Source organism: Dermochelys coriacea, chromosome 9 (genome assembly GCF_009764565.3).
Source record: "Dermochelys coriacea isolate rDerCor1 chromosome 9, rDerCor1.pri.v4, whole genome shotgun sequence".
Taxonomy (NCBI): Eukaryota; Metazoa; Chordata; order Testudines; family Dermochelyidae; genus Dermochelys; species Dermochelys coriacea.
In genome coordinates, this window is record NC_050076.1 from 80,120,001 (window position 1) to 80,138,333 (window position 18,333).

General features: G+C 47.0%; 1 protein-coding gene across 7 annotated transcripts in view; it reads right to left on the minus strand.

Moving 5' to 3' along the window:
• Positions 1-18,333, minus strand: part of STARD8 (StAR related lipid transfer domain containing 8) — a 147,611-nt gene that overhangs the window by 42,596 nt on the left and 86,682 nt on the right. The window contains exon 1 of one of the 7 annotated variants that reach the window (XM_038417665.2): positions 6,111-6,452. The exons of 5 other annotated variants lie outside the window; for them this stretch is intronic. In XM_038417665.2, coding sequence (XP_038273593.1) covers positions 6,111-6,201 — 91 coding nt within the window. In that variant the 5' untranslated portion in view covers positions 6,202-6,452. Of the gene's footprint in view, positions 1-6,110; positions 6,453-18,333 lie in introns of those variants that run through there. One more of the 7 variants, XM_038417676.2, reaches the window with a different exon arrangement.

Below are 18,333 nucleotides of genomic sequence, written 5' to 3' on the forward strand. Positions count from 1 at the left end.
CCTTCTACTCAGTGGTTAAGGAATAGAAGTACCTCTGTCAGCCCGCCTCCCTTAAAGATCACACACAAAGGAAGGCATGAACACATACCTTTGATTGCAGCAGCTCTTTTACTATACAAGGGAGTGAGCAGATATATATCTCTCCTTACTCAATGCTCTATGTGACCACCCAGCCATTAATGTATTGATATATTTAACTTCTATAGCTCTTAATACAGTGGAAGGTGGGCACTTTAATTACAGAAGATTAAAGGCACAGAAAAACAAAACAAAATCAGCTACTCCGATGCTACACAAAACAAAATTACATACCCCACCCTCTCTGGAATTGCTCCATCACTTTCCTGTTAATCGTCCTACTGATGTCAAAAACACTTTGTCTGGACTAAGGGACCCCAACATAATCTGAACTCAGTCAGCCATGGGCCAGTCTGCTCATCTCAATGCTGAGATGCTTGCACTGTAGACACTTTGATGGTGAGAGGATGCAGCATTGCATCATGGCCACTGTAGTTCAACACAGCATCACCACACAATCACCTTCTCTGTGTTGGCCAAAAAATGGGACCCATAACTCAGGACTACTTCTAGCAACAGTGGAAGCCATAGTGTAGACAAGGGGCAGGAAATTTTAATGCTCAGAGAACTAATGGACCACGCAGTGGAAATAACACCTGATCCCACCTGAATCTTGTTCACACTAATACTCCCAACATGGCTACAACCAGTGGGGCTGCACCAGTGGTGAATTATGGGTGCCATTTTTGCCAGAGAGCATTATTGAACCCTATCGGAAGTCAGGACAGTGAACATCATACAAAGCCAGCCAGATCCAGGAAAATTATTTTGCTAAAAGGTTTGAATGGGTGGCAGCTCTAATTTTGGCCAGTCGTCATTGCACAGAACTGCTTTCCCTCACCATAATGTGGTATTTTCGGCTGCTCTGGTATCAGCAGAGCCAGACTTCTTACCAACCCTACATACTGTTTGAAGTTTCCTTGCTGTACTAAAAACCTATTGGCTTTTCTCAATGCCACTGAAAATCAGGCACATTCTCAAAATTCTTAAATCTAGGCATTAAAAAATAATAATGTGCTTTTTCCCTCAATTTTTAAGTATTTGTTAATTATTTAGAAAGGTCAGTTTTTGTTAGTAGGAGAGAATTAATGTGCTGCACCCTTTTTGCAGAACTGTGAAACAATCCAATTTCTAGGCAAGCAATGTAAAGACTCCAACTAACTTCAATGGGAGTTGGACCTTGGTTCAGAAGAGCTGAAAACCCAGATCATTATTTGCCATAACCAGCTGCTAACTTAAAACACCTTAAATGCCGGCATGGTTAACCGGATTCCATCTAGTCAATATGCATTCTACAGTATTGCCAGCACAAGCTCACGTCCCATATATGAAAACTGCTGTCCAGAAACACTATCCAGGAGCAGTGAAAGCTGATTTCCCAGCAGAGGAACAAGGTGCTACTTTAGGCTTCAGACCTGAAGAACAGATTTCCCTGCCTTTTTTTAAAATGTACTGCCACTAAAGAATGACAATTCCAAATAGTTCTCCAGCTCTCTGGAACAATCTGCCTCCTCTCCATCTCACCGATCCCTGCACTTCAGACACTGCAGGTTTGTCTCTATGAACATTTAGTTCACACAGGGTTGCCAGGTGTCCGGTTTTGACCAGAACACCTGGTCGAAAAGGGACCCTGGCAGCTCCGGTCAGCACTGCTGACCGGGCAGTTAAAAGTCCACTTGGGGGTGCAACGGAGCTAAGGCAGGCTCCCTGCCTGCTGTTGCTCTGCGCGGCTCCCGGAAGCAGCAGCATGTCCCCCCTCCACCTCCTACACGTAGGGGCTGCCAGGGGACTACGCATGCTGCTCCACCCCAAGTGCCAGCTCTGCAGCTCCCATTGGCCGGGAATCATGACCAATGGGAGCTGTGGGGGCGGTTCCTGCAGACAGAGCAGCGTACAGAGCCACCTGGCCGTGCCTCCGCATAGGAGCCAGAGTGGGGACATGCCACTGCTTCCAGAGATGCTTCAGATAAGAGATGCCCCGAGCCTGCACCCCCGACTGCCTCCCATGCCCCAACCCCCTGCCCCAGCCCTGATCTCCCTCCCACCCTCCAAACCCCTCAATCCCAACCCAGAGCTCCCTCCTATACCCCAAACGCTTCATCCCCAGCCCCACCCCAGAATCTGCATCCCCAACCGGAGCCCGCACACACACCCCTGCACCCCAACCCGCTGCCCCAACTCTGATCCCCCTCCTGTCCTCTGAACCCCTTGGTCCCAGCCTGAAGCACCCTCCTATACCCCAGATCCCTCAACACCAGCCCGAAGTCTGCACTCCCAGCCAGAGCTCTCACATACCCTGCACCCCAACCTCCTGCCCCAGCCCAGAGTCCCCTCTCGCACTCCAAACCCCCCCAGCCTGGAGCACCCTCCTTCACCCCAAATCCCTCATCCCCAGCCCTACACCAGAGCCCGTACTCCCAGCCAGAGCCCTCACCCCTCCACACGCTCCATCCCTCTGCCCACACTCCAAAACCCCAAGCCTGGAGCACTCTCCTGCACCCCAAACTCCTCAGCCCCATCCCCTCTCGCATCCCAACCCACTGCCTCAGCCCAGAGCCCCCTCCCGCACCCTGAACTCCTCATTTCTGGCCCCACCCCAGAGCCTACACCCCCAGCTGGAGCCCTCACCCCCTCCTGCACTCCAACCCCCTGAACCAACCTGGTGAAAATGAGCAAGTAAGTGAGAGAGAGTGGGGAGAACGAGCGACAGAGGGATTGGGGAGTGAACAGGGGTGGGTCCTCGGAGAAGGGACTGGGCAAGAGTGTTCGGTTTTGTGCTGGTAGAAACTTGGCAATCCTAAATTCACAGCAAGTAGGAGTGGGAATCGACCTTGCACTAGCCTGCTGCAGACGGTCTGTGTGGACCCTGATGACACAGTTAATGCACTTTGATCTACAGTAGAACCTCAGAGTTATGAGCACCAGAGTTACAAATTGACTGGTCAAAAATACACCTCATTTGGAACCAGAAATACACAATCAGGCAGCAGCAGAGACAAAACTAAAAAAAGCAAATACAGTACAGTAGTTGTTAAACTACTAAAAAAACAGCTTTTAAAAAAAGATTTGACAAGGTGCAGAAACTGTTTCTGTGCTTGTTTCATTGAAATTAAGATGGTTAAAAGCAGCATTTTTCTTCTGCATAGTAAAGTTTCAAAGCTGTATTCATTCACTGTTCAGTTGTAAACTTTTGAAAGAACCACCATAACGTTCAGAGTTGCGAACATTTCAGAGCTACAAACAGCCTCCATTCCCAAGGTGCTCATAACTGTGAGGTTTTAACGGAGTCCTGTTTCAAAAAGGACTAGAACATAGCACATTACTGAACTGTTAATGAGCATCAGCAGGGTCCACATGGAGAGTTCGTTTGCTGCAAGCTAGCACAAGGTAGAATCACACCCGAGATTGCTGCGAGCTAATTATTCACACAGACAAGCCCTGAAATGTAATTCCAAATCCACCTCCACTACTTCCAGGGAGCCGTCAGCCAGTAGCCCAGACAGGCACTTACTTTGCCCAAATCTTGCCTCATCCATTAGTCCCATCTGACTATCACACATGGTACATTGGGAGCTAGGTATATGAACAAATTTAGGCTCCAATTCTGCAGAGATTTAGGCCAGGTGTACACTACAAACATACATTGGTTGACTACATTGCTCATGGGTGTGAAAAACCACCTCATGAGCAACTCTTGGTGTAGACAGCGCTATGTCAATGGGAGAGCTTCTCCCGTCAACACAGCTACCGCTTCTCCTGGAGCTGGATTAATTACACCAACAGCAGAAGCTCTCCCATTGGCATAGTAGTGTCTTCACTAAAGCGCTACAGCAGCATAGCTGCATCACTGTACATGTAGACAAGTTCTAGGACACGAGTTTAAGCTTTAAACATGTGAGTAATCCCATGAAGCTCAAGTGAACTCTTTGCGGTGTGTGTGTTACTGTGTGTTAGTCTGCCAGCTGCAAATTTTGAGAGTAGAAGTGATTTTATTCCCCAGAGGGGAGCAACACAGTAGACTGTGCCTTTCACTAGCAGTGATTCTTAATTTTGTATCCACTCTAATATAAAGAGCTCTAGGAGGCTCTGGCCTGATGGAAGGTTATGTTGTATTGTCTGGGAAAGCTGCCAATTCCACTACGTTAGCGGTTGATATTTTAAAGTTGCTCCAGAACAGATCCTTAGCTCTAACGTTGCACATTACCACCTTCGGCTACAGCAAACCGAGCATTACAACAAACACTCTGTCACTCTTTCTATCCGTTATTTCCGTTGGCATCCCTGCTAGTCTCAGCTCGTGGGACCCCACTACCCTTCCACAGATGATTGGGAGAGGGCTAGAAAGCAATGTGTCAAAAATGAATAGAAGCTAAATTAAGTAATGAGCAACAGAGGTCATGTCTACACTATGGATACTGTAGTAGCACAGCCGTCCTGTAGCTATGCCGGCACTAACCTGTAGTGAGGATGCAGATGACAGCTATGGTAGGGTTTTTGCTGTTGCTGTAGCTACTCCACCTCCCTGAGCAATGGCAGCTAGGATGACAGACGTATTCTTCCATTGACCTAGCTATGTTTGCCCCAGAGGTTGGGTCGGTATATACCCCTGAGCGCTGTAGCTATGGTGACCTAAATTTTAAGTGTAGACAAGGCCTAAAAAGTAAATGTAACAGGACAATTCAGATAATGGGACAATTGAGATGATTAAAACCCGAATATGTGGATGGAGGGAGACCCAGAAAAGAGATTTCATCTCCCTTTTTATTTTGACACCTCATTATGCTCTGCCCCTTTTGATGTGTTGTTTTCACTTGGTGAGTTTTGTGTATACATCAGGAAGTGATCCTGAAAACACTTACACATGAAAGTAACTTTGCTCATATAAGTAGCCAAATGTAGTCAATGGTACTACTCAAATGAGTAAAGTTACTCATGTGTACGGTATAAGCATTTGTAGGAGAAGCTCCCGTGAAAGGATTGTATGCTCCCTGTGGCAGGGACCTTGGCTTCCTTCAATCTGAAAGGCCATTGTCTACCTGCAGCACTATGGAATTAATAAATAATCATCTGTCTTCTCTTGCAATCCTCTCAATGCACCCACTTCATTTGAATACCATCAGCCTTATTACTGCATTTGTCATTAATACAACTGCATAATTCTCACTGGCACAGCAATTCTCATTTGCACTGAGTACAAATGAATCCTTTTCCCTCCTAGCATCCCGCCCCCATAACTCCATCTCTCACTCTCTCTCTCCAAAGAGAAGTTTTTAAAAAATAAATCTTCCCAGGCTACAGAATTCATCTATGGCATGGTTGGCACGTCAGTTATTTCTAAGGCTTCCTGCCAACCCCAGCTCCTGTCCCTACCCACTCTCTCTGCAGTAGGGAAGGTGGAGGGTCGGAAAGCACAGAAAGGCATATTGGCATGCGCACAGGAAGCAATAAAAGTTTAGTAAAGCTGGCATGCGAAGGAGTCAAGAGAACTTTTATCGGTTGGGTTGACTGTGTGAGAAATAAGCCCAAATATTAAAAGGGCTAGAGAGTCTTACTATGCCTGGAGTGCAGATGAAAACTACACACAATGTAACTGTCATTGTACTATGTTCCGTTGCTCCCACACCCTGAATTCTACTGCCTCAGCTTATCAATGTTTTTCAGGACTCACATCTGGTACAGCGGCAAATGGACTGACTGCGGTCCCTCCCTCAAAAGAGAATATGAGGTGGAGGAAATCATCTTTCAAGGTGGCAGCTGCAACTTGTTTCAAGAAAAGTAAAAACATTTTTTCGAAAGGAAAATCTCAACATAAAAAGGAATTAAATCTCCAAATCCTTCCCCTACGCCGCAACATAACCTCCCACCCCCAACAAACTAACTAGCTGCAAAAGGAAATACGGTTTTCTAAAATCCCTTTTGCAGCAAAAAGGTTCATTTTACAAACTACTTCCACCTTCCCCTGTAAAGCCGACTTGCACACGGAAATCTTTTACAGGGGTGGAAATGCAAAGCTCAGACACAAACAGACTCACCATGGCTGAAATTGTTAATCTGGGCTTTGTTCATTGGAAATTGCAGATTAAATGAAGAAAATAAAAAAGAATGACCACCATCCCCCTTCATCCGCTCCTGCAGCGAGCCTGAGCACCATGCACCGGAGATGGGAGGATTCCCAACCCAAATTCCTTCCTGCAGGCAGTAAGCTGGAGATCTGTGTTCCCTTCTACCCAGGCCTACAGTACTCCACTAATAAAATCTGCCCTCGCTGACCTCATTTGCACTGAGAGCCACCTAGTTCACTCCTAGGAACTAATGGGATATCTACCGCTTGTGCAGTCAGGGGGCTGAACCGTTTAAATAGCAGGGGTGGGAGTAAGAGAGAAAGTGAGAGCAATAACGTATGTATGTGCATGCAGCTTAACCATTTCAAGCTCTTAAACTCTGCCTCTGACAGAGGAAGTGTTCTCTCCTGGAGCAACTTGCTTAAAAGAACACACGGCCTCCTGGCATAAGGGAGTCACTGCAGTAGAAAGCGAGCGTGAAGTACAGCAAATAAATAAGGTGCCTAGGAGATACATTATAGAAGCTCTCCTCCATTGGCACATGGGGCATGCACTAGACTAGATGAGACCTCCAACCTCTATGGCCAAAATTTCAAACCTGGGTGCTTAACCATGGTGCCTATATCCATATCAGACACCAAAATAAAAGTTTACAGAAGTGCTGAGCACACCTGGCTCTTATTTTTCAGGCATACCTCCCCCAATCCTCACTGTCACCATCACGCAACGTCCTAAAGTGAAACTGGACTGGGAACGTACGATATTACATAATGCCATAACCAGGTGCAGGAAAATTGAATGGAGGCATGAAAATATGTCCTATTCAACCAGAGACTGATTACTCAAGTCTTTCCACTTTCAGCTGGGTGGTTTTTATTAGCAAAATATGGGCTTTAAAAAAAGGGGGCACTATAAGCTAGATTCAGACCTCAAGAGTTGGGCTGTACCCACTTAGAGCAGGTCTGAATCTGGCTCTCTGAGGGCTTGTCTTCACTACTGCGCTAAATCGGCACCGCTGTGATCGATGTAGCAGCATTAACTTAGCAGTTCTGGTGAAGATGTAGTAAGTTGACAGGAGAGTGTCTCCCGCCGACATAGCGCGGTGTAGACACTGCGTTAAGTCGATGTAAGTTACATCACTCGCACAGAATAGTGGTAAAGGCTGGTCAATCCCTTGAGAGCCCAGAGAGGGCCACAGGCTATGGAGGAAGGATGGTCCAGCGTCCAAGCACTAGCACCTGGCATTCAGGAGACCCAGGTTCAATTCCCTGCTCTGCTTCAGAATTAAGGTGTGACCTTGGGCAAGTCACTTAGTCTCTGTGCGCCTCAGTTCCTCACCTGTTTAATGGGAATGATAGCACCTCCCTGCCTCACAAGAGTGGTGTGAGCATAAATACATTAAAGATGGTGAGGAACTCCGATTGTATGGGGATGCGGGCCAGATAAGCGTGTTACAAAGACTAAAGCAAGAGACGTGGGAAATGGGAACCTTCAACAGAGATAGGATTCATCTGTGCAGCAAAAAGCACATTCTCTGCGATTCCTGAGTCAGTGTTTGTGGCATAAATAATGTACAGTATGAGTTGAGAGATCAATGAATTTGTGAGAGGCACCACGGAGGAGGATTTGGGGCTGAAATGAAGAGGACAGATTGGGGAGAGGTGCAACGGTAACTGCATCTTCAAAGGGTCTAAAATGAACCCATCCAGTACACATGATAGCAGAGTACGTCCAGGTGACAATGAACGAAGGCAGACCAAAGACGGCTGAGCAGCAATCCATGCTATCAGGCACTATGTGTAAAATTCCCACCAACACAGGAGGAGTCAAAGGCCACTTCCAAATGAGATCTCATTTGCTTGCAATGTAAAGAAAGTGCAGGGCTTTAGGCCATGTCTACACTAGCAAAGTTACAGCAATAGCTGTACCGATGCAGCTGCACCACTATAAGATCACTTGTGTAGCTGCTCTATGCCGACGGGAGTAAAACCACCTAAACAAGGAGCAGTAGCTATGTCGGTGGGAGAAGCTCTTCCGCTGACATAGCACTGTGCACATGAACGCTTATGCCAGCAAAATTTATGTTGCTCAGGAGGGTGTTTTTTCACACCTCTGAGTGACATAAGTTTTTCTGAGGTAAGTGGCAGCGTAGACATGGCCTTAACTCTATGGCTGTGTCTACACAACACAGCTTTTAGCAACATGGCTATGTCGCTACAGCCGTGCCACTAAAAGTTGCGCCATGTAGCTGCTGTTTAACTTCCACCCCCAACGAGTGGTGTTTGCGTTGTCGGCAGGAGAGCGCTCTTGCTGACAACGCGCTGTTCACACTGGTACTTGTCACTGCAAAACTTTTGTCTTTCAGGGTTTACTTTTTTTAAACACCTCTGAAAGACAAAAGTTTTGTCGTTCAATTGCCAGTGTAGACATAGCCTAAGTGTGCACACACTTATTTGGGAATAAGATTGTCCACACATGGAGTTGGACAGGAATAGCTATTGTGCTTTAAATCCACAGCCTAGCTTAATCCTAATTAACTTTCAAATGTACATAATCTCTGAACACTGTAACAGGCAGGCTGAATCTCTGAACTATGTGCCCTTGATCCTTTTAAGTCTGCTAATACAGTCAGTCTACCAGGGAAAGAAGATCAAGTATTTCTACTTTTCCACTTGAAGATGAGCCAGGAGCAAAGACAGATATCCCACCAATAATAAATAATAATTATATTTAGATTTTATAGGGCCAAGGAAAACATTTCCCCATCACTGACATGCAGCCACCTCTGGAGTGGAATGTGACCTCTGTTAAACAGCACACAGCACTGATGCACAAGAGTTTAGGGCAGGATGTGAAAAAAAAATCCCATATCCTGCCAACACCACAGGATGATTTGATTAGGAAAAATGACATTAATCAAACTGGAATTTGGACAAGACACTCATACTAAGAGCATCCACACCAGTGTGCAGATTAATTCTCCTCCTTCAGCATACACAGAGAAATGGGGGTGTGCATGTGGGTGTCCAGGCTATTTGTGATACTTTCCCCCACTCAAAAGGTTCTCAGAACAATTCTTCTCAGAAAAAGCCTCTTCCACGATTATCCCAGGCCGGACCTTCCTGTTGTTAGTGCTCCAGTGGCGCCACAAGAAGGAAACCAGACCATAAATTTCCTACAGCAATGAATGACAATCAGCTGCCTCATGGGTATGGAGTCAGCCAATATTTCTGGGTGGGGGAAAAGGGAGGAGAGAATCTTTTCTGGTTCCAAAGAAGATGGAAGAGACAGTTTGTCCACTTGCCTGGAGTGAACTGAAATATTGCCCAGAAGAGAGGGCTGAGAAGGTCCAGGAAGTCAATGGCTCCTTCTCTGAAGGGAGGAAAGTACAGAGTAGCCCAGGTGCTGCTGCTCTTCTGCAAGGCCGGAGAGGAGCAACAGAGGAGCAGGCTGGTTTGGGCACAGGGAAGGGAGAGCAAAGGACAGAAGAAAGAAGAGCTAGAAGGCCTAAGGCCCCACAAGTGTCCTGGGGGGTGGCAGTCCCAGAGGAACCCTTCCAAGAGTCAGGGGCTCCCAACATTCATTAATGTGGGGAAAAAGAAGAAGGCAGAAACAAATATTGCAGGATCTGAGGCTGGCCTTTTCAGCTGGCAGCCAGCCATTCTCAAGGAGCTCTTCTCATCTTACTTTCAAAGTCAAATCTGGAGAAGTCATGAAGTGGTCCTATTTGTGCCAAAAGTCACACAGTGAGTCCTCATTCGCTCCTCCTGACTCGCGGCAACTAGACCAGTCTCCTCCAAAGACTATCATCTGCTGCCACAATCATTGTGGAACCTGGAGCTGCTGGATATGCTGGTGAGCAGCACCCACTGCCTGTACATGAAACAATGCCAGATCCTCAAAGGAGAATAAGACTTGGACATTTCATACTGCTGGCCAAGAACTTTCCTTCAGATTTTAACTCCATGTCTCCACCAACAGCATCAGCCCCCTCACTTCCTAGAGATATAGGGCCTCCCTGGCAGAGAGTATTCATGTTCTGATCCAAGAGACAATAATCCCTCCCAAAACATTACTGTCATCTATCTACTGGCAATTACACCCAACTACAATTCTCCAGCAGGTCTCCATTCCCCTAGACTGTAGTGATGACACTAATGCAGCGAAGGAGGCCAAATAACCTCCATGCTTTTGGGGTGTTAGCTGATGACCTCTGGGAAACAGAAAGGGATTCCCCCCATCCCCAGAAGATACACTATAGCACAATGGCCAGATGCACTGGGTTTGCTTTCTTAGAGATATGATACCGGACCACCTGGACCATTGTGACAATTTCTGCATACTTAACCATCACCATAATCCAGACAAAATCCTATTCCAAAAATATTACCACCCAAAAACCAAACTCATGGAGACATACTGCAGTAGCAAAGCAAACATGGAGCTAAGAATCTGCTGGGCATCAAGCAGGTAACCCTTGTGGAAATGTGGAGGCAGGAGTAAAACCTTGGAATGCAGTTGGAGCCCAGAGAACATGGACCTGAACGTTATATAGATGACCAGAACCAACTCTGAGACTACAACCCTTTGTCTCTTTGTTCCGTTTGAAGATGGTGTGGTGGAAGGAATCGAAGACCAATGCTTCCTTTCCATTATAGAGCAAACGGCAGCCACTGGAGAGAGTAGGCCAAATGGCTTTTGAGAACTGGTTTTAAAGGACATCACAGGATTTCAGAAAGACAAAAGAGCGACACTTTTTTTTTTTTTTTAAACATAGAAACCTCCTTGCCAGGAATGTGAAGAATGTCAGGGAATATTACAAAACAGGATGCAAAGAGAAGCTTGCCTCAAGCTCTATCACAATCTCATATGTTGGCCTGATTATCAGATGCTGAATCCTGATGGAAACTTACCAGTGCATCTGCCTTGGAACCAAGGACTGAGCTCAGCTGGGTTGATTCTGCCTTTTCTTCTGATACCAGAGAAGTCAGCCGAGCAGCCTCTGCTACGGTCTGTCTGTGGAGGGATAAAGCTCTGCCCATCTGCCTATCCACTATCATAGCCTTGCCATACAACACATAACATTCTTTATGTCTCTAGTGCCTTCCATTTAAGGAGCGAAAATGAAATGAACCCCTTTGGAGGCAGGTCAGTGTTCCTATCCCCATTTCACGGATAGATAAACTGAGGCACTGAGAGAGGCTAGGACTTGCCTGTGGTCACACAGCAAGTCAGTGGCAGAGTCAAGCACAGACCCCAGGAGGGCTGATCCCAGTTCCCCTGCTCTAACCATTAGGCAATACTTCTCAGCTCTTTAGACAGCTTCCTTTGACACTTTTGCTAATTTACCAAATATATTTGTGCCTTCTATGGCTTGCAGATCTCCCCCTGCCACCTGCTCAGACATGCAGGGATGTTCCGACGCTGAACCTGTGGCATTACAGCCCATCCCACGGCTGCAGACATTAAGGCCAGAGGTTCAGGAGGGCAAGGTCAGGCCCAAGGAGAAGCTGGGTTAGGAAGGTGCAGGAAGTTCTTATTCAAGACGCCAACATCCTCAAGAGCCACACAGGCAACTGACACCAATTACTAGTGCAGAAATGAGTATGTTTTTCCCAACTTCGCCTCCGTGTGAAAGTCCCTCTTTAAGTAAAGGAAGGTCCTTTCCCAGGACCAGATTTGTCATATTAGGACTTATTTGGGGGCTTTTTGCCCAGCCGAGCATCAACATGAAAGAACACAACAGATCTGCCTATTCACACAGCACGAAGGGAGGCAGCCTGCACATGAAAATAAGGTGGGTGCTCTGTGGTGGGGCATCTCTGGTGGCTAAAGGGCTCCGCATGAAACCAAGGGCAATATGGATTCCTAACCACATTCACAGCTTATCAGGGGTTACCTTTGTAAGGCCTTGGTCTTAAAAATCATAAGGGAATTTTTACTCAATGATACAAAAGGCACCTACCTCCTACAACCGGAGTAATTACAGACCTGTCAGTCTGACATCGAGTCCCAGGCAAGATAATGGAGTGGCTGATATAGGACTCAAATAAAGAATTAGAAGACGGTAATACAATTAGTGCCATACAACAGGGTTTATGGAAAATAGAGCCTGTCAAACTAATATATCTTCTTTTGATGAGATTACAAGTGTCATTGATAAATACTGTTGATGAAATGCACTTAGATGTCTGTAAGCCATTTGACTTGGTATTGCATAACATTTTGATGAAAAAAACTAGAAAGATACAAAATTAGCATGACACACATTATATGGATTAAAAGCTGGCTAATTAACTAACAAAATGGAACTGTAAAGAAGGAATCATTAAGTAGGTGTGTTTTAATAATGTCCCGCAGCAGTTCTTGGCCCTAACACTATCATCATCATCATCATGATGTTCCTATTACACCTCTGGCTTTTAGGGCAGTGATGAAGCTCCTCCACTCCTGTCTGTTTCTGGCAAGTCTTTCAGTGGTTCCCAGCTGTGCCCCAGGTTTTTCAGCTCGGCTTCCACAGCTCTTCACCATGTTGTTTTCAGGTGGCCTTGTTTTTGCTTGCCTTCAGGTGTCCATCTTATTGCTACTCTGGTGATGGAATCAGTTTTCATCCGAAGCACATGACCAATCCATCTCCAATGCCACCTGGCAATGTTGGTGCTCAGATCCTCTTGGCTGCACTGTGTCAATAGGTCTTGGTTTGAGATTGTTCCAGGCCAAAAGATACGGAGGATTTTTCTGAGGCAGGTTGTATGGACATGTCATACTTTCTCATTCCCCAGCATTCTGTAGTGTTGAAAGTATGCAGCTCTGATAAATTCTGAGTTTGGTTTTGGTGTTGTATTTTGATGATTTCCAGACTGTATTGAAGCTCCTGAAGGTGTTCCTGGCTTTACCGATTTTGTTCCAGATGTCCTGGCTTGTTCGACCATCCTGGCTGATGGTGCTGCCCAAGTATGTGAATGTTTCTACATTGGTGAGAACATAATCCTCTATCCATACTGGTGATGGTGAGGCAATATTAAAGGTCATGATATCTGTCCTATTGTGGCTGATTTTCAGTCCAATTTTCTGGCTGAATGCATTGAGTCAAGTTGTTTTTTTCTTGTATATTGTGTTGGGTATGTGTAGGAGAGCGACATCATCTGCAAAGTCCAGGTCTTCAAGGGATGAGAAGAGTACCCAGTCGATGGCAATGTTGAAGAGGATTGCAGACATGACACACCCCGACGTACTCCTGTTTTGATTTCAAAACTGAGCTCACTGTGATCAACACTGCATGTAAAGTTGAAACAGAAGATTTGATTATGTTGATTTTGCGGGCATATGGAATTCCTTTCCGTATAATGCGCCACAGGCTGGTCCTGTGAATGCTATCAAAAGCCTCCTCGAAGTCTATGAAATTTATGTAGAACTGCCATTGCCATTCTAAGCACTGCTCTATTATGTTGCGCAGAATGAAGATCTGGTCTGTGCCTGCATGCCCTTTCTGAAAACCAGCTTGCTCTTTTCTGAGAACGCTATCAACGGTCTCTGATATACACTGGACTATGATCTTACACAATACTTTGCTTGGCACAGATAAAAGTGTGATACCATGCCACTTATTACAAACACTGAGAGATCCTTTCTTTGATATCTTCACTATGTAATATTATTATTAATGACCTGGAAGAAAACATAAAATGATCACCGATCCAGTTTTCAGATGACACAACAATTGGGGGAAATTGTTGGGATTAGTGTGTGGGTGCAGGGTGGTGCTGGTGGCCTGTGAAACACAGGAGATTAAACTGCATGATCTGATGGTCCCTTTTGGCCTTAAACTCTATGATTCTAAATAACGAAGATCACAGGTCCCTGTTTCAGAGCTATCTGGATTGCCTGGTAACCTGGGCACAAGCAAATAATGTGTGTTTTAATGCGGCTAAATACAAGTGTATACATCTAGGAGCATAGAATGTAGGCCATACTTACAGGATGGGGGACTCTATCCTGAGAAGCAGTGACTCTGAAAAAGATTTGGGGGTCACGGTAGATAATCAGCTGAACATGAGCTTCCAGTGCAATGCTGTGGCCGAAAGGACTAATGCGATACTGGGATGAATAAATGGGAATCTCAAGTAGGCGCAGAAAGATTATTTTCCCCTCTATATTCGGCATTGTTGCAACCACTGTTCGACTAATGTGTCCAGTTCTGGAGTCCACACTTCAAGAAGGATATTGACAAATTAGAGCATGTTCATAGAAGAGCCATGAGAATGGTTAAAGGATAAGAAAACATGCTTTATAGTTATAGACTCAAGGAACTCAATCTATTTATCTTAACAAAGAGAAAGTTAAGGAGTGACTTGATTATAATCTGTAAGTACCTACATGAGAACAAATATTTAATAATGGGCTCTCTAATCTAGCAGAGGAAGATATAACATGATCCAATGGCTGGAAGTTGAAAATAGACAAATTCAGACAGCAAATAAGGCGTAAGTTTTTAAACAACGAGGGTAATTAACTGGCGGATCATGGATCACTGGCAATTTTTAAATCAGGAGTACATGTTTTTCTAAAAGAACAAATCTGGGAATTATTTGGGGGAAGTTCTCTGGTCTGTGCTATACAGGAGGTCAGACTAGATGATTACAATGATCCCTTCCTGCCTTGGAATCTATGAATCTACAAAACATCTTTAGGCAGTTGCCATAAACGAAGCACACAGAAGCAAAATGACACATGCTACAGAAAGCCTGGGCCATCTCATTGTAAAGAGAGACACTGACAAGGCTGATTAGACCTACAGTTAGAGAAACTGAGTTTTGCAGTGGCTCATTGTAAGCCCTGCTAGAGCTAGAAGACTGCTTGTGAGGACACCAAGCCTCCCTCTCACCCATCCCTTGGACTTTTAGTAGCATTTTTGTAAGTGACGGGTTCTGTCTGCCCTGCATCAGAATGGCAGCTCTCCATGAAAATGCTCTCCATGAGAATGGCACATGAAAGCAGGACAGAAAAGGATTCATCTGGACAGCTGCTCCCTTTTATTCAGTCCCTTGTATCATCCATAAACATCTCTAGCCAGTGATGAGCTGCCAAAATCGTAACAACCGGTTCCCTTCTCACCCCACGAGGGGGTCGTGGCCCGCGCCCACCCCCCAGGACTCCTGTCCCATCCAACCCCCGAGTTCCTTGATGCCCCCCCAGGACCTCCATCCACCCCCACTCTCTGTCCCTGGAACCGGACAGGAGGGTCTCATGGGCCACCGTAGTGGGTGCCCACCACCCCCCACCCATAAGAGCCAGAGGGACCTGTCAGGGGGTGAGGTGGGGAGTCCTGGCAGTGCTTACCTGGGGCAGCTCCCGGGAAGCATCCAGCAGGTCCCTCTGGCTCCTAGTGGTGGGGGAGCGTAGCTGGGGGAGAGCAGGGGGAGCGGCCGCTCCCCACACCGATCAGATCAAAAGTGGCGTCTTAGGCGCCGACTCCATGGGTGCTCCGGGGCTGGAGCACCCACGGGGAAAATTTGGTGGGTGCAGAGCACCCACCGGCAGCTCCCCGTCCTGCGCCCGGTCCCAGCTCACCTCCGCTCCATTTCTGCCTCCTCCCCTGAACGCACCGCCCTGCTCTGCTACTCCGCGTCCCGTACCCCCCCAGCTTCCCGCAGACCACCTGTTTGCGCGGGAAGCCTGGGAGGGCTGAGAAGCAGGTGGTGGCTTCGCGCTCAGGCCCAGGGAGGCAGAGGTGAGCTGGGACGGAGAGTGGTTCCGCTGCGCCCCCAGGGTTACCTGCTGCAGTGCGGGCAGCCCTCATCGCGCCACCCCGCCCCAGCTCACCTCCACACCACCTTCCTGGGCCTGAGCGCGAAGCCACCACCGGCTTCTCAGCCCGCCCCAGCTTCCCGCGCAAACAGCTGATCCACTGAAAGCGGGGGCGGGGGAGGAGAAGCAGAGCAGGGCGGAGCATAACTCAGGGCGAAAGCAGTGGGGAGGCAAGCTGGGGCTGGGCACGGCACGGGGAGCTGCCGGTGGGTGCTCTTCACCCACCAAATTTTCCCCGTGGGTGCTCCAGCCCCAGAGCACCCACAGAGTTGGCGCCTAAGGCGCCACTTTTGGCGGGTTGTTAAATTTAGAAGCCCTTTTAGAACCAGTTGGCCCTCGTGGGCTTCTAAAAGGGTTTCTAAATTTAACAACTGGTTCCAGCGAACCGGCGCGAACCAGCTCCAGCTCACCACTGTCTCTAGCCCACCCTGCTCTGAGGTAACAATGAGGCACAGAGCCCAATAAATACCGTTGGATCCAGAGCGCTTCATAGACAAGTCTAGCCTTTCTAGCCAAACGGGGCTGCCCAGCAGGCTGTGATGGTTAGCGAGCGGGTCTCTTCCACACTGCAACTTGGCAGTACTTGCAGATCAGGAGAGTTTGTGCCCAGCACTGTATGCGGTTTTGAGTTCCTACCTGCTGGAGCACTGGCAGGAGCAGCAGCACACTACTTGAAGAAGAGGAAACCAGAGGAAGAGATTGTAATTTTGGGTCTGATCTAGTTCCCATTGACCTTCAGGGTGGACTGGGAAAGGCATTTACATCGTAACTCCTGGAGGCAGGGATCATACCCTCCTGCCTACATTGTGCTCTGTGCTGTACGATAACAGAGCTAAATAATAATAACCAATGTGTTTTGCAACACTGCAGGGAGCAGCACTCCCAGCCTGGAGCCTTACAGGGCTGCTTCCTCCTTGCTTTTAGAGAGTTTGAACCAAAGCACCTCACACAACTATATCTGATCTTACAGCATGGTCATTTTTGCACTTGTTAGGACAGTACTTTGAAGGCACCTTCTCTTCTATGGCCAGGTTTATTTTTCAGAGCAGTCAGTGCTAATGGGTTTGTTTTCTGACTCTTCATCTCAGGAATGTGGAATTGAATGCCTACTCAAAATGTAGTTTGTGCTCAAGAAATCAGCCCTGCTTCACTTTAAATGACCTCCGTAGCTACTTTTATATGTCACTAATTTTGAGTCACTGGCTGCAATTTTCAGAAAGAGCTGAGCACCCACAATGGGAGCCAGATTGTCATAAGTGCTCAGAACACTGATTGCTGAGCAATTTTTAAAAATCTGGCCATAAAAGTGTCAAAGTGGAAACTGTGAGATGCTGCACATTTGTGAAAAGCTGGCCTCACTGTCTCACAAAATGCCCCGCCTTTGAGTCTTGCTAGGGTGAGAAGTGCTGACCCCTCAAACACTCGGCTATGTATGTTATGAATGATGTGTCTGCATGAAGATGGCACAGCCGCCTGCTCTCTGACGCAGCCCAGCAGAGTTTGCATCTCCCTGCAGCTTGAAGGATGTGAGTTAAGCTTTGGTCCTGAATAAGCCACTAGCAGCTGCACGTATTAGTGAACACTGAAGGTACGTCTACATTGCCTGTGGACAGCCTGCTGCAGCAAGCCTCCCAGTCCAGGTTGAGAGACTTGGGAAAGTGGGGCTCATGCTAGTGCTGTTCACACTATAGTGTGGCTCAGGCATGGGCTATGAAGCCTAGGGAGAGGAGTCAGCTTCAGAACTGGAGGTCCAGCCCGAGCAGCAACTTCAAAGTGCTGTTGGCACAGTGCTAGCATGAACACTGTGCTAGCCCATCCCTTGACCTGCGCTGGGAGGCTCACTGCAACGGGCAGTGGAGACATAGCCTGAAGAGCTCTGTCATTCCTGCTAAACACCTACTGGATGTTTTGATGCGGTTTGCCAGCAACCCACTTGTAAAACTGGACATCAGTCTCACGAGATACTCTCTGTCTAACTCATTAACGTTGAAATAAAAGAGGGAAGTAATTTTGTTCTCTCAGGTGAATCCAGAGGGCTGTGTCTGGGAGGCAGACCAAGTAAGCCCATCACATTTGGTCTCTTTTGCATCACTCTGCACTCTCTGGCAGCAGTGAAAAATGGTCAGGGTCACTAGGGGAAAGGGATGGGTACTGTCCACTAGCCAGTTCCCATAACAAATTAGGGCAATACCTCTGGACCTTGAGGGAACTGGGATTATTTAAATTCAAGAGAAAATTATTATGAGGCACCTGGCTGAAATATTTAATCTAAATAACGATTATTATAAAAGTACATGTGTAGATCTGTTTGAGGCTATTGGAGAGACCAGAACGAGGAGATTTATGGTAGGTTTAACCACACACACCCACGCGCATACACAGAGTA